Source organism: Syngnathus acus, chromosome 15 (genome assembly GCF_901709675.1).
Source record: "Syngnathus acus chromosome 15, fSynAcu1.2, whole genome shotgun sequence".
Taxonomy (NCBI): domain Eukaryota; kingdom Metazoa; phylum Chordata; class Actinopteri; order Syngnathiformes; family Syngnathidae; genus Syngnathus; species Syngnathus acus.
The window spans coordinates 9,897,809-9,910,730 of record NC_051100.1 but is presented as its reverse complement, the minus strand read 5'-3'; the positions used below and the strand labels follow the sequence as shown (position 1 = coordinate 9,910,730).

Here is a 12,922-nt window from a genome sequence, read left to right as displayed (position 1 = left end):
TTTTTTGACACGCTTCTTCTTCCACAAAATTCATCCGATTCACTCCATTCCACTTTTCACGTATTCCAAATATTCACGACACGAGCGCTTCCATTTTTCTCGTTCCGAAAATTTTCCGTTTTCGCAAAATTCCCAGAATTCCGACAAATTTTTCCCCATTCATTCTTAATGTCACATTCGACATTTCATAAAATTTCGTTTTTCACCTCTCATTTCTACATTTTTCAACCGATTCAACCCATTCCAACTTTCAACTGTTCAACCTTTTGCCTACCTATTCCACAACTTCCCACTTACCAAAAATTCCAAATTTGAAATTCAACCAAAATTCTCTAAAATTTCGTTTTTCTACTCTAATTTCTACATTTTTCAACCGATTCAACCCATTCCAACTTTCAACTGTTCATCCTTTTGCCTACCTATTCCACAACTTCCCACTTACCAAAAATTCCAAATTTTCAAATTTGAAATTCAACCAAAATTCTCTAAAATCTCGTTTTTCTACTCTAATTTCTACATTTTTCAACCGATTCAACCCATTCCAACTTTCAACCTTTCGCCTACCTATTCCACAACTTCCCACTTAACAAAAATTCCAAATTTGAAATTCAACCAAATTCTCAAATTTCGTTTTTCTACTCTAATTTCTACATTTTTCAACCGATTCAACCCATTCCAACTTTCAACCTTTTGCCTACCTATTCCACAACTTCCCACATACCAAAAATTCCAAATTTGAAATTCAACCAAATTCTCCAAAATTTCGTTTTTCTACTCTAATTTCTACATTTTTCAACCGATTCAACCCATTCCAACTTTCAACCTTTTGCCTACCTATTCCACAACTTCCCACTTACCAAAAATTCCAAATTTGAAATTCAACCAAATTCTCCAAAATTTCGTTTTTCTACTCTAATTTCTACATTTTTCAACCGATTCAACCCATTCCAACTTTCAACCTTTTGCCTACCTATTCCACAACTTCCCACTTACAGAAAATTTGAAATTCGACCAAATTCTCCTAAATTCCGTTTTTCTACTCTAATTTCTACATTTTTCAACCGATTCAACCCATTCCAAGTTTCAATTGTAATTCCTAATTTTCCAATTTGAAATTCGACCAAATTTTCCATAATTTCGTTTTTCTACTCTAATTTCTACATTTTTCAACCGATTCAACCCATTTCCAACTTTCAATTGTAATTACAAATTTTCAAATTTGAAATTCGACCAAATTCTTCAAAATTTCGTTTTTCTACTCTAATTTCTACTTTTTTCTACCGATTCAACCCATTCCAAATTTCAATTGTAATTTCAAATTTGAAATTCGACCAAATTCTCCAAAATTTCGTTTTCTACTCTAATTTCTACATTTTTCAACCGATTCAACCCATTCCAACTTTCAACTGTTCATCTTTTGCCTACCTATTCCACAACTTCCCACTTACCAAATATTCCAAACTTTCAATTTTTAAATTCACCACCAATTCTCCAAATTTTCTACATTTCTCAAGTAATTCAACACGTTTCAACGTCATTCGGCAGCATTCCCCGAAGAAGTTATTCATACATTTCGCCTTCACACGCAATTTCTCCAGAAATTGCACATTCTAGTTATTATAATAATAATTGGTTTACTTTACAGCTATAAGGCCTAATTTGCATTATCCCTAATACCAATTAACACAATGACTTCTTGATTTCCAGAATTTTTCACTTTTTTCGGTTACCCGACCATTATCCCCGAAAAATTGTAAATTTCCCCCAGGGTATCCTCGCGGCTCGCACCCCCTAGGAAGCATTCTCGCACCCCCGGTTAAGAACCACTGAGGTATGCAGAAGGGCCTTCGGTGAGTGCTACTCATTCAAAACAAAAAGTCTGCTTTGCGAATAAAGGTTATCCTGTGTGCTCCCTTGGAGTACGAACTTTTAATTTAGATGCCTGTAAATTGTTTGTTCAACTATTTTTCTACTTATTTTAAAGGGGCGGGGGTTACTAAGAAATCATCAACAATCATAGCTTATATCTCAAAGTTGTTAAAAGTGAAGACAATTTGCAAGAAACATGAAGTCGCTGATCATCATGTTGCAGGAGTCATCGGACGTGATCACGATGACTCACTCACGCGAATGGTTAAAGGCCTCTTTGGAAAGTCAAATCTAATCAAAATCGACATCTAAATCTAACCTTTTTATTCCTTAACCTTGCCTCTGTTCCCTTCTCGCTTGTGTATTTGAATGGGAAATATACTAATTCTGCTATTTTATTTATTGTAATGATGGAATCATTGGCATTATTGAATAGAAAAAAATCAACACACACATGTAAATGGAAAATAAATTAATCCAATATTTATTTATTTATCTATTTATTTATTTTCTCTTCGTATGCAGGGTAGGAGACAGGGAGGCTGTTTCCTTCCTGCCTTCCCTGACTGCACGCCTCCGTATTTTGTGGACTATTTACAGATTCTAAATCCAAGAGAACAAACCTTGATATTGGGTCAGTGTATGATATTACACACAGACACAACATTTAAAACATCTCATTTTAAAGGATATTTTACTGAAAGTCGTGGAATCCTCCATATCTAATAATAATAATAATAACTATTATGGACCAGAACTATAGAATAATAACTATTATTATTATTATAAAATAATTTTAAAAAAACGGTCTTTCAGCCATTGTCTTTACTCTGAAGTACTGTAGGCCTTATTTCATTCGTTTTTTTGATCAGATTACTCTCTCTCCATGAACTCCTCCTCCAGTGGCTCTTGAAGACTGTCTACGTGCAATCTGACTAGTACCAACCTCATTTCGCCTGTGGAAGCGTGCATGCTGACGCCAGACCCCGTTTACTTATAAATAAGGGTGCTCGAATGAACGTTGACTGTGCAAGCATTGGATGGATGCATAATGCAACGTTGAATATTTTAACATATGCATTGGAGAGTTTCTACGGGGAAGTTGTTTAACTATAAGTCAAATAAATGCGTGTAATATAACAGAAGGAGAATCTTGACACAGATATTGGGATCGTTTAGTGAAGGGAATTTCACGAATGCCATTCAAGGAATGAGGACAACATGCTGATGTGACGTTGAGGGTTGTTGCCTTCACGGGCTGCCCTCTGGCTCATAATATCTCCGAGCTTTCACAATAGCTCGTTGCTGTATTTAAAATTCTTGTCATATTTCCAGGTAAAATGTCACATTTGGTTGCTTTGCTGCAATGATTCCATCCCTACAAATATGCTAATGAGAAGCTTGGATGACGCTGTCAGTGTTTGTTAATTGGCGTGCCGATTAGTTGTCAACTGTCAGTTCCTTTTCGAGTTCACACAAAGCTTCAAAAAGATGGATAAATATGAGATGTTTCTGTATGAAGATGAGAGACAAGCCGTAAATTGACGACCCGAACGTTTTCAGCGTCATCAGATATCCGACGACCGCGAACATAACGTGCTGGGGCGTGGCTTTCACCTGACGTCAGAGCGGGCGGGCTGGACAGGCTGTGTAACACCGAGCGTCGCCATGCACGACGCGCGGACCGACAGCTAGCCTGCAGAATGCCTCGTGAAGACCTTGACGCAGACCGTTTCGTTCGCCACGGGCCACCCAATATCGCGTTATTTCTCCGACTCTACATCTGGAGAGGCAGCGGGTGTTATGTAGAGCACAGCTTTTAAGTTAAACTTGAGGGTTTTGCTGGGTGGAGCGTGGCAAGAGGCGGTGCACTGCTTCCAAAGTTATCGGCTAGCAGGGCGCGTGTGAAGGATTGGAATAAAAGGCGCCGCGTACTCGCTGTTAGCGCCAAACATGGAGAAGCAACAGAACGACCTGGAGCGAGAGCGCCAGTACTGTGAACTTTGTGGGAAAATGGAGAACCTTTTGAAGTGTGGTAGGTGTCGGAGCTCCTTCTACTGCTGCAAAGAGCACCAAAAACAGCACTGGAAAGAACACAAGCTCATTTGTAAGCAAGTGGAGAAGACGAAGCCTCCGAATCAGAAGCCCGAGCCCGAGCAACCGCCCGGGGATGAGAAAGCGCCGGATAAATGCCCGAAGAAGAACAGCCCCGAGCGCCAGGCGGACACTGGTGCGCCTTCGTCAGAAACCACGGAGCCGCAGGGGGTCGGAGAGCAACTGGCCGAGGAAGGCTCCAACAATACCGCCACACCTAATGGACAAACGAGTTCTTCACCGCAGAGGCTGGCCACGGAGTACGTCATCCCGTGTATGAACAAGCACGGCATCTGCGTGGTGGACAACTTCATGGGCGAGGAGATCGGACTTGGCATTCTGGAGAACGTCAAAGCCCTGCACAAAACCGGCCGGTTCACGGACGGCCAGGTGGTCAGTCAGAAAAGTGACTCCACTAAAGACATCCGTGGGGACAAAATCACATGGGTCGACGGGAAAGAGGCCGGCTGTGAGAAGATCCGCTTTCTCACCAGTCGCATGGACGACCTGGTCAGACATTGTAATGGAAAACTGGGCAACTACGCCATCAATGGAAGGACAAAAGTAAGTAGAGATACAGGTGGGCATTGTTGATCATTCCATTTTTTTTACGTCAAACTTGCTTGCATACTTCAAACTGAGTGAGTCAAGAAAGTCAATACACACAGCCTGCAGCTTCCATTGCCTCTTTTTACTTTGTCACGTTTTACCAATACAAACTGTGCAATGCACTTCTTCGGTAGATGTACAATACCTTTTAGAAATAAATTCCAACGCAAAGTGCTTCACATGGATGAAAAGCAACCCCCCCCCCCCCCCCCCCCTCCACTTGTCCAAAATACAGGAACATGCACACAAAACAGGCTAAAATCATAATGGCTTGACCTGACGACCTGCACACCTGTCTCAATATAGAGCATCTACATGCTGTGCCTTTCTCGAACCTTCTTCAATTGCACTTTTTTTTGCTACATAGCAACTTTACAAGGTCAGATGACTCACAGTATGACCCTGTTGGTGTATCCGGTGTCTACCGCCACTGGTGTGCGCCCCTGATTATAACAAAGTATTAAACTGTTAAGAAGCATTAGGTAGATGCTGAAAGTCAACTCTGTCTCCTACGTAGGATTTACTTTTGCATTACAGGGGTCCTTTGGTCATGCTAAACAGCTGGCATGTGACCAATGTTTGCTTTGATTTCTATTACAGTTTGGGCGTGATAAGTGACGCTGTAATTTCGTACGCTTCCCATCAATGAAGTTGCAGCGTAAAGCTTCTCCTTTCATGATGTGAACACTCGTCACACTAACAACCTTGTTCAGATGGCACATTTGAAACTTTTGTTTGACTTTGCACTCTTTAGCGCTTCCGTTAACACTATGCTTGCTCTGAACTCCCGTAGAGTGTGGGTGGAGTGTGGCGCCGTGACCCCGAGTCACCATTCTCAAGCAGTGAGCTGTCAGTGTTCCCTTTAAATAGAATTTAGCAGTGATTTGATGCAATATGTTGTCCAGCAAAAACATCAGCGGGCGGGGGTGGAGTGACGCAGATAACCCAAAGCGGCACGCTTCTATTTTTGTTGTTTTTCCTTATCCAGTTTCTTAACCTGGACGCTTCGAAAGACGCGTTTCAGGACGTGCCAAGTGTGTGTTTCGCCACTCGTCAAGCGAGAATGTGACTTCTCGCCGACTGCCCCGATTGTCCTTGGACCGTGACCAGAAAAAATGAGCACGATTTACACAAACACGAAGGCCGTCCGTATCGATGGCTCGACGGGAGCCGACGATAATGTGAGCAGAATTGGCATTGGGAAAGATAAAGGGAAAACATGCACAAAGTGTTATTTGGTGTAATTGTTTTCATTTTCCCTTCTTCACTTGATAACATTGTTGGAGGCTGCAGTCAGCTGGGCATGTTTGTATAAACACAAAATGCTTTTGGGTGCCTCTAGTGCTTTCATCGTTGATGTAGAGGCATTTTTGAGTTTTTTTTTTTGCACCTTCTAGTAGCATGAAATTGGTATTGACATTACGATTGTCATGTAGTTTGTTGTTCATCAGTTCTGACGGTATGTGGACCTGACTGCTCCTCTGAGGAAGTTGACCGTTGACCTAAATCTTAACACTCTATAGCATAAGAAGGCTAGAGAGGAAGTCATGTGTTGCGGGGTCCTCTGAGTGTTGGATATTTCGCTATAGGCTGTGTGAGGTAGCTGTTCCTTCCGCTTCCACGCTCACCACTTTGTATCCCACCTTTTTTCCGCCTTATTGTTTGCACGTCATACAATCAACAGTGCAAAAAAAAAAAGACAACTTAAGAACAAAAAGCATTACTCTTGGCCACCTGATACATTAACTTCGTTGTTAAACCATACTCGTCCTATTTAAAAAAAAAAAAAAAAAAATGCTGTAAATTATATCATGTCACTCATTACGTTCCCGTCAACCTTTTTGAACTTTGACTCTAGATGGCATACTGGATATTCTATTATTCAAGCTGTGTTCTCACTCATCTATACCACTGCCAACAGGAAAGTATCAGTGACTGATTCAATTAGAGAATCGTGCTCACGTGACTCCTCCACTCACAAATGAAGCTATTCATTAAGTTGAATTACAACAGATACAAAAATACACCAATTAGAACACGTCTGATTAAACCATAGTCTGAGCTGCCGGTTTTTCTGATTATTGTTTTAATCGACACCAATTATTTGATTAATAGAGCATGGTGAATTCTAGACCACATTTTTGTACTTCCTTATGATAACATTGAAGCCAGGCTTGTGTTTTTTGAGCGCATGCTATAAGTCTCGTTTTGACAGCCAACATTGTGTTTTGTTGTTCATAAAGTTAAAACATCTCAGGTCATGCAAACAAGTCCAAAGTCATGCAGGCAACGTTCAGTATGTACATTCGCGTTCAAATCCTTCCGTTTCCTTTATATTGTATTTAAAAAAATGCATTTGAAATCCCAAATCAGTCATGAAACAGATGATTCACACGTTGTTCTTGTAGAAAACTACAGTATGTGCCAGATGAAGACGTACCGTACATTTCCTCTGATAACTGTTCTTGAGGATTTTGCATTGAGTTTGATTCATTTCAAGACAGATGATCAGAACCACGTGGCTGTTTAGACTACCATCTGATTTTTCAAGCATTTTTAGAAGAGCTTGGTTAAAAATATTTCCGTGGTTGAAGATTTTTTTTCTGCTTTGAGACATTATTATTATTACATGGTAGTGCTGGAGGAGAAATGAATCTCTCTGTTTTCTGATGACTTTGCTGTGACTGCGTTTACTTGGTACTTTGAATTTGAATTCATTTTTATAACCATGCTCCTTATTGACATGAATGGAAATGCTGCCCGAAAATATCTAACGTGTTTTATCCAAAAATAATCTGGTACAAAGATATTTTATCATGATGTGATGTTACTCTTGATTCTTGATGGTAAAAAAAAAAAGTCAACTCATTTTTCCTTCAAACTTTGGAGCTGGGTGGAGCATTGACCAATGAAAGAAAACATTGCACTTTGGTTTTGATCCAGGTTTTACATGTAAGTCTCATGTTCAGTTTGAAATATTCATGCCACTCAGTTAGTTTCATACGCAGGTCTGTTTATAGTTTACCAACATCCTGCTCCACACGGATTGAAAGGCTTAGTCATCCTTTTTCCCATCTGAAATTTACTGCAAGGAAAGACGTGCAAACCAGCCGTGCGCGTGCAGTTCACACCTCCCGTCACAAACGTGTCCCGAGCAGCATGTGCAGCATGAGCCCAGCTCAAGTGTGGGGAGTGTGAGGGCGGGGAGGGGGAGTCATCACGGAGGATCAGCCAGTCCTCCTCACGCTCTGCACGTAGCATGACCATTAAAATGCTAGTCTCTCTGGAATGATGCCAGGAGTCAAAGTTTATTGCAGTTCAGCTCTCTCTTCTTCTGCTTTAGCTCCGGCCATACTCTCTTACAGGCATGTGCATGCATGCATGCAGCAGCTTAACCTCTTTGGCATGAATGTTTTTCCCCATTAAATGCACTTTGATTGTTAAATGGTAAAATGGATGGCAAGCTTGCGCAGCCAGAACAAGCTTACACACATCTTTTGTGTGAAAGTTGAGGAACGGTGATTCCGATCCTTAATTCTAACATTACTCTTTTGTCTGATAGAGGAGAGCTAATTATTTTCTGCTCCAATATTTACCTGTGGCACTGTGTATTTTTATTGTCTACTCATTACCATTTTGATCTTCTTGTCTTTAGGCAATGGTAGCATGTTACCCTGGAAACGGGACCTGTTACGTGCGTCATGTGGATAACCCCAACGGCGATGGACGTTGTGTCACATGCATATATTACCTTAATAAGGATTGGAATGCTCAGGTATGGGATGGATGTGTGCGAGGTAAAAACCTAAAAAAAAAACAACATATGCTGGAAATTGGAAACTTGCTGGAAAAATAATAGAATAATATTGTTATGATAATAAAAATTTATTTTTTAAATATGCAATGAATATAAATAACTTGTAGCAGAGTATCAAGAGGCTTAAGAATACTGCATCCCTGTGAAAATGCCAGAAAGAGCCGATATCAAAATTTTACCCCAGATGTGAGCGTGGTGTTGTAAAAAGTCAATCACTGTCATCCATAGACAAAGTAAGCATATTAGCAGACAGCAGTCATGTCCGTGACTGAGTCTCATGTTTTTGTTATTCCACAGTGTCAGTACGTGCTGTCTGGCCATCCTCCTTGTTGATAATCCCATTAAAAAAAAAAGGATCCTGCTTATCGAACCACACCCAAACGACCACAATCGCCCCACACAGTTTAATTCTTAAATGCTTCAGCATCAACGCAGTATGAAAAAAAAAAGTGACTCAATTAAACATAGCAAAAGTGTTTTGGGCATCACGTTGCTCAGTTAGAATTTGGCATCAGTCGTCGTCAGGCAGTCTTAATAATAATAATAATTCATTTAATTTATATAGCGCTTTTCAATGACCCAAAGACGCTTTACAGGGAATAAAAAGGGTGGGGGGGGAGACAATAGGTTATAGTTAACAGGACATCGGTCAGCAGTGCGAAGGAGATGGATGGAGGAGCAGGAGGGGCGGGAGCGGAGGTTGTTGAGGTTGCCAGTACGGGAGGTGGGGGTGACGGGGGGTTGGTAGTCCAAAAAGAGGAAATGGGTGAGCCATCGGGGAAGTGCCGGTCCAGATTTAGCGGCAACGGTGAAGGATCCCAGCCTCGTGTGGAAGCAGCAGTGGACCAGGTGGTGATGCCGGTCGACCTCGACTGCACCTGCTCGAATGGCAGGCCCCAACGCACCACGGCGGCACACAGCGGAGCCACGGTTGGCGAGCCCGCAGGGAGTGGAGCCCGTCCCCCGAGGACGCCGGGCGGAAGGCCAGAGAGCCGTCGAGTCCACAGCAGGCGGCCACAGGCTCAGAGTCGGGAGGCAGGAGGGTCCGGTGGTGGTTTTGGCCTGTTGGCTAGCTGGCTAACGTAGCTGGTAGTCCGAGGGAGAGGAAACAGATAGGTGAGAGCGGAGCTGCGGGGATGCGAGGTGGACGGAAGACAACACGAGAAAAATAAAAGAAGAGACGGGTGCACTGAAAACGGGAAAACGAAAAACAAGTAACGGACACAAGCGGCAGTCAACAGATCTGACGCCAGCGTTGCTCTAACCCGGAAGACAACACACGGTGGGGGAGGAGGGGAAATGACTACTGGTCAATCGATGAATATCTTGGCAGCTTTGTGTTTCCGCACATGACTGAGGCTGAGCTGTGTTTCTGCTCCAGCACTGTGCATCAGGTGGACCCCCCCGTGCCCCCATGCTAATCATGAAGGTTGTTATGCCCATTGCCATTGTTATGTTCACGCATGGGCTTTAATTATTCCAATGAACCATGTTCTGAAACCCGGTTTGACTCGACCGTCATTACTTTGGGCCCTTTGATTGGTTGGTTTTTGATGAGCCCTCTTTGATAGAATGTGGTTGCCAGGATACCGTGGCTCATTGCAGAAGAGGGTCTTGCTTTTGGAATGTTCAGGTTCACTTGTTTCAGTTCTGTACCTCCAACCTCTATAGCGGGAACAAAAAAATTCTTACGACAAAATTCTTACGGTTCGACAACAAATGATCAATATTTATAGTGGATTTCAAATCATTGTAGTATTCTCCTGGCAGTTCAATATGCCATTTACTGTGCATTATTTAAGTCCCATGTATGTACACTGTCACACCAATGAAGTTACACCCCCTATTTTGCGTGTTAACTTTCCCTTAACCGGTTGCAGGTTGCTTTAAAAAAAAAAACAAAAAAAACAAACCCGCCTCCTACCCTCATTGACCCAATTGTGTTGGCTTAACCTTGTCATGCCGCTGACATTTTCCCTTGGTTACAAAAAACAAAAAGTGCAAATGAGCAGAGCCTCTTGGAGGTGTGCGTGTGAAGGAAGGAGCCTATCATATCAGCGGTGTGTGCAAGTTTGAACGGCACGCTTGCAGCAATCTGCTTTTTCACTCTCCAGGTCCTTTATCCAGCCACCGCAGTTTTCCTGTAGGTTATTCTTCCGATCCCTCCACAGGAAAGCCATCCCCCCGCTGCTGTTTCCTATCTTGAACTTTCCTCCGAGCCCCTGGACTGGTCGGACAACCCTTTCCCCTCGCATTGGCGTCCAGCCGATGCCGTTGTGGGATATCACCGGGGATCTTTTTATGAACCCCTTTTAAGGCGACGTCATGTGACGTGACCTTTGAACTTGGATAAACAATACAGATCTAACAGCGGGCAGGCGCAGCGCTGCGCAGAGGCTTTGCTTCACCTTGCTGCTTTTGTCCCCATGCTTCATCCTTGTTCTCATCTTCCAGGAACATGGTGGCATTCTCCGAATCTTCCCCGAAGGAAAAACCCAATTTGCCGACATAGAGCCAAAATTTGACCGGCTGCTTTTTTTCTGGTCAGACAGACGCAACCCCCACGAGGTTCAGCCTGCTTTTGCTACCAGGTGAGCTTCAACCACAGAAGTGAAACTCATTTACCCATCGTCATGTTTGTCTGGAGCAGGACTTCATTAGCAGGACATTGTCCCGGTTTTACTTACTCGCTCTGAACATTTTTAATTCACCCCAAAAACCAACTCGTAGCGACTGGCAGAACAATTGAATGGTCTTCCTCGAGATGGCAACTAACGTGTTTGTGCTACGCCATGAGGCTTCTTGGCTCAATAATAGTTGGGAAACACTAGTCCCTCCCATTAGGCAATTTGTAACACGTCTGGGAGCACTTGACAGCCAAAGTACAGTTCTTTTGTTTGTAGTGTGAGCGCTTCCTGGCCAGGCTCAAGCACTTCCATGGTCCAGTTATTAATGATGACCTTGTATCGTACCAAAAAAACAAAGCAGAAAGATGCCAGATAACCCTCAGAGTCAAAGCCCAAAGTGGGACACTCAGAATAATGCACGTGTGCAAATAAAATGGCTCAAAGGACGGAAATATCAAACGTATGGATGTTTGCGTAGGACAAACTTTATCTTGGAGGTGTCCGAGGTATCGACGGCTCAAGCAGTTACGCCAGTGAGGGTGTTGGCCGTCTCGTTCCACCCCACCTAGTGCTGTTTTTGTTGTTTTTTTGCCTACTCCAGTCCTATTGAATTTTAGATTACCCTCCAAAAACACTCTTAAGGGAAAGCAACATCTTCAAGCAGCTCTCGGTTAAATATTTAAGTCTAAAAAAATGCAATATTTAACGAAGAGACACTTGCATAATAGTATAATAAAGCATAAGGATGATAAACACAAGTCCAAATCATCCACCCAGTCAAAAGCCCAACGTGCGCTTGTGTACGTGTCATCTAATCAATGCGATCGTTCCACCCTCCAGTTATTGATCACAACTGCCTTGAACAGTGCAAATAAACAAAGATATGAAACAACTCACAAAGTCAAAGCCCAAGGTGCACTTGCATACTTGTCTGATTAATGGGATCGGCCTTCCCAGGAATTCGAAGTGAAAAGCGCCACATTGCACGATGCGAATAAACAAGAGTCAGTGTGAATGCAGCAGTAGTGTCAATTAGGGTTAGGGTTAGGGTTAACATAATTTGATCTCACTTAAAATGTCATCTTTTTCCAAATATGTTTGAGATTGCACCTCGTCCTACATACACACTTTAGCAGTGAGTCAGTGCTCTCTCTCGCTTTGTCTCTGCAGGTATGCCATCACCGTGTGGTATTTTGATGCAGATGAGCGAGCCAGAGCTAAAGAAAAGTACTTAACAGGTACGGTTGGACCAGCGCTTCAAGCCCGTTTATCTCTGATGACTTTACGTGAACACTCGCAACAAACATATGTCGTCTTATTGTGTGCGTTTTGCGCGCACGTGCAGGTGCAGGAGAAAAAGGAGTAAAGGTTGAACTTGGCAAGCCATCCGATCCCAGCTAGTGCGACGACGCACCCGTCCGATCCAGGCAGCCAATAAAGTGCTCTGTCCCCAGAAAGTGGCCCTTAGAGAGCATGTGTGTGTTTTACATGAGCCAGTGGGAAGTGGATGGTTTTGGAAAAAAGACAAAACAAGCATACACAGCCAAGTGTGTTCATATTCAGTCAAGCCTGACAGCACAACGGACCTTGAATGTCATGACATTGTACTGAAAGGGATTGTGTGCGCGTGTGTGTTTTTTTACTTCCTTCTCCCGGCCGGCCCACCGTCTTTTTCAATAGGTGAACATTTGCGCCACAACTCACCGGAATCAAGCTCATCTCTCAGTGAATTCCTTTAAGGTACAGCATTCTGCATAAACCCAATGCATTATGCTTTTCACGTGGAATCGTCGTTTTTATGCTGCTGTCTGGGAAATGTGCTTGAGTGTGCAAAAAATGCAGAATGAGATGCATTAAAAACACATTTATCCTGACAGAATAACAATGGTCTTAATTTCTTGCCCTT

General features: G+C 42.7%; 1 protein-coding gene across 1 annotated transcript; it reads left to right on the top strand.

Moving 5' to 3' along the window:
- The first annotated feature begins 3,509 nt into the window (after positions 1 to 3,509).
- egln1a (egl-9 family hypoxia-inducible factor 1a) lies at positions 3,510 to 12,890 on the top strand. The gene is made up of 5 exons (XM_037271326.1): positions 3,510 to 4,527; positions 8,228 to 8,347; positions 10,844 to 10,980; positions 12,187 to 12,254; positions 12,362 to 12,890. The coding sequence occupies exons 1-5, from the start codon at positions 3,823 to 3,825 to the stop codon at positions 12,415 to 12,417; spliced, it is 1,086 nt and encodes a 361-aa protein (XP_037127221.1). The 5' UTR covers positions 3,510 to 3,822; the 3' UTR covers positions 12,418 to 12,890.
- The last annotated feature ends 32 nt before the right edge of the window (positions 12,891 to 12,922 follow it).

Coding starts and splice junctions, on each gene's coding strand:
- egln1a (XM_037271326.1), top strand. CDS start 3,823: ATGGAGAAGCAACAGAACGACCTGGAGCGAGAGCGCCAGTACTGTGAA. Junction 4,528..8,227: donor CCATCAATGGAAGGACAAAA/GTAAGTAGAGAT, acceptor TCTTGTCTTTAG/GCAATGGTAGCATGTTACCC. Junction 12,255..12,361: donor TAAAGAAAAGTACTTAACAG/GTACGGTTGGAC, acceptor GCGCACGTGCAG/GTGCAGGAGAAAAAGGAGTA.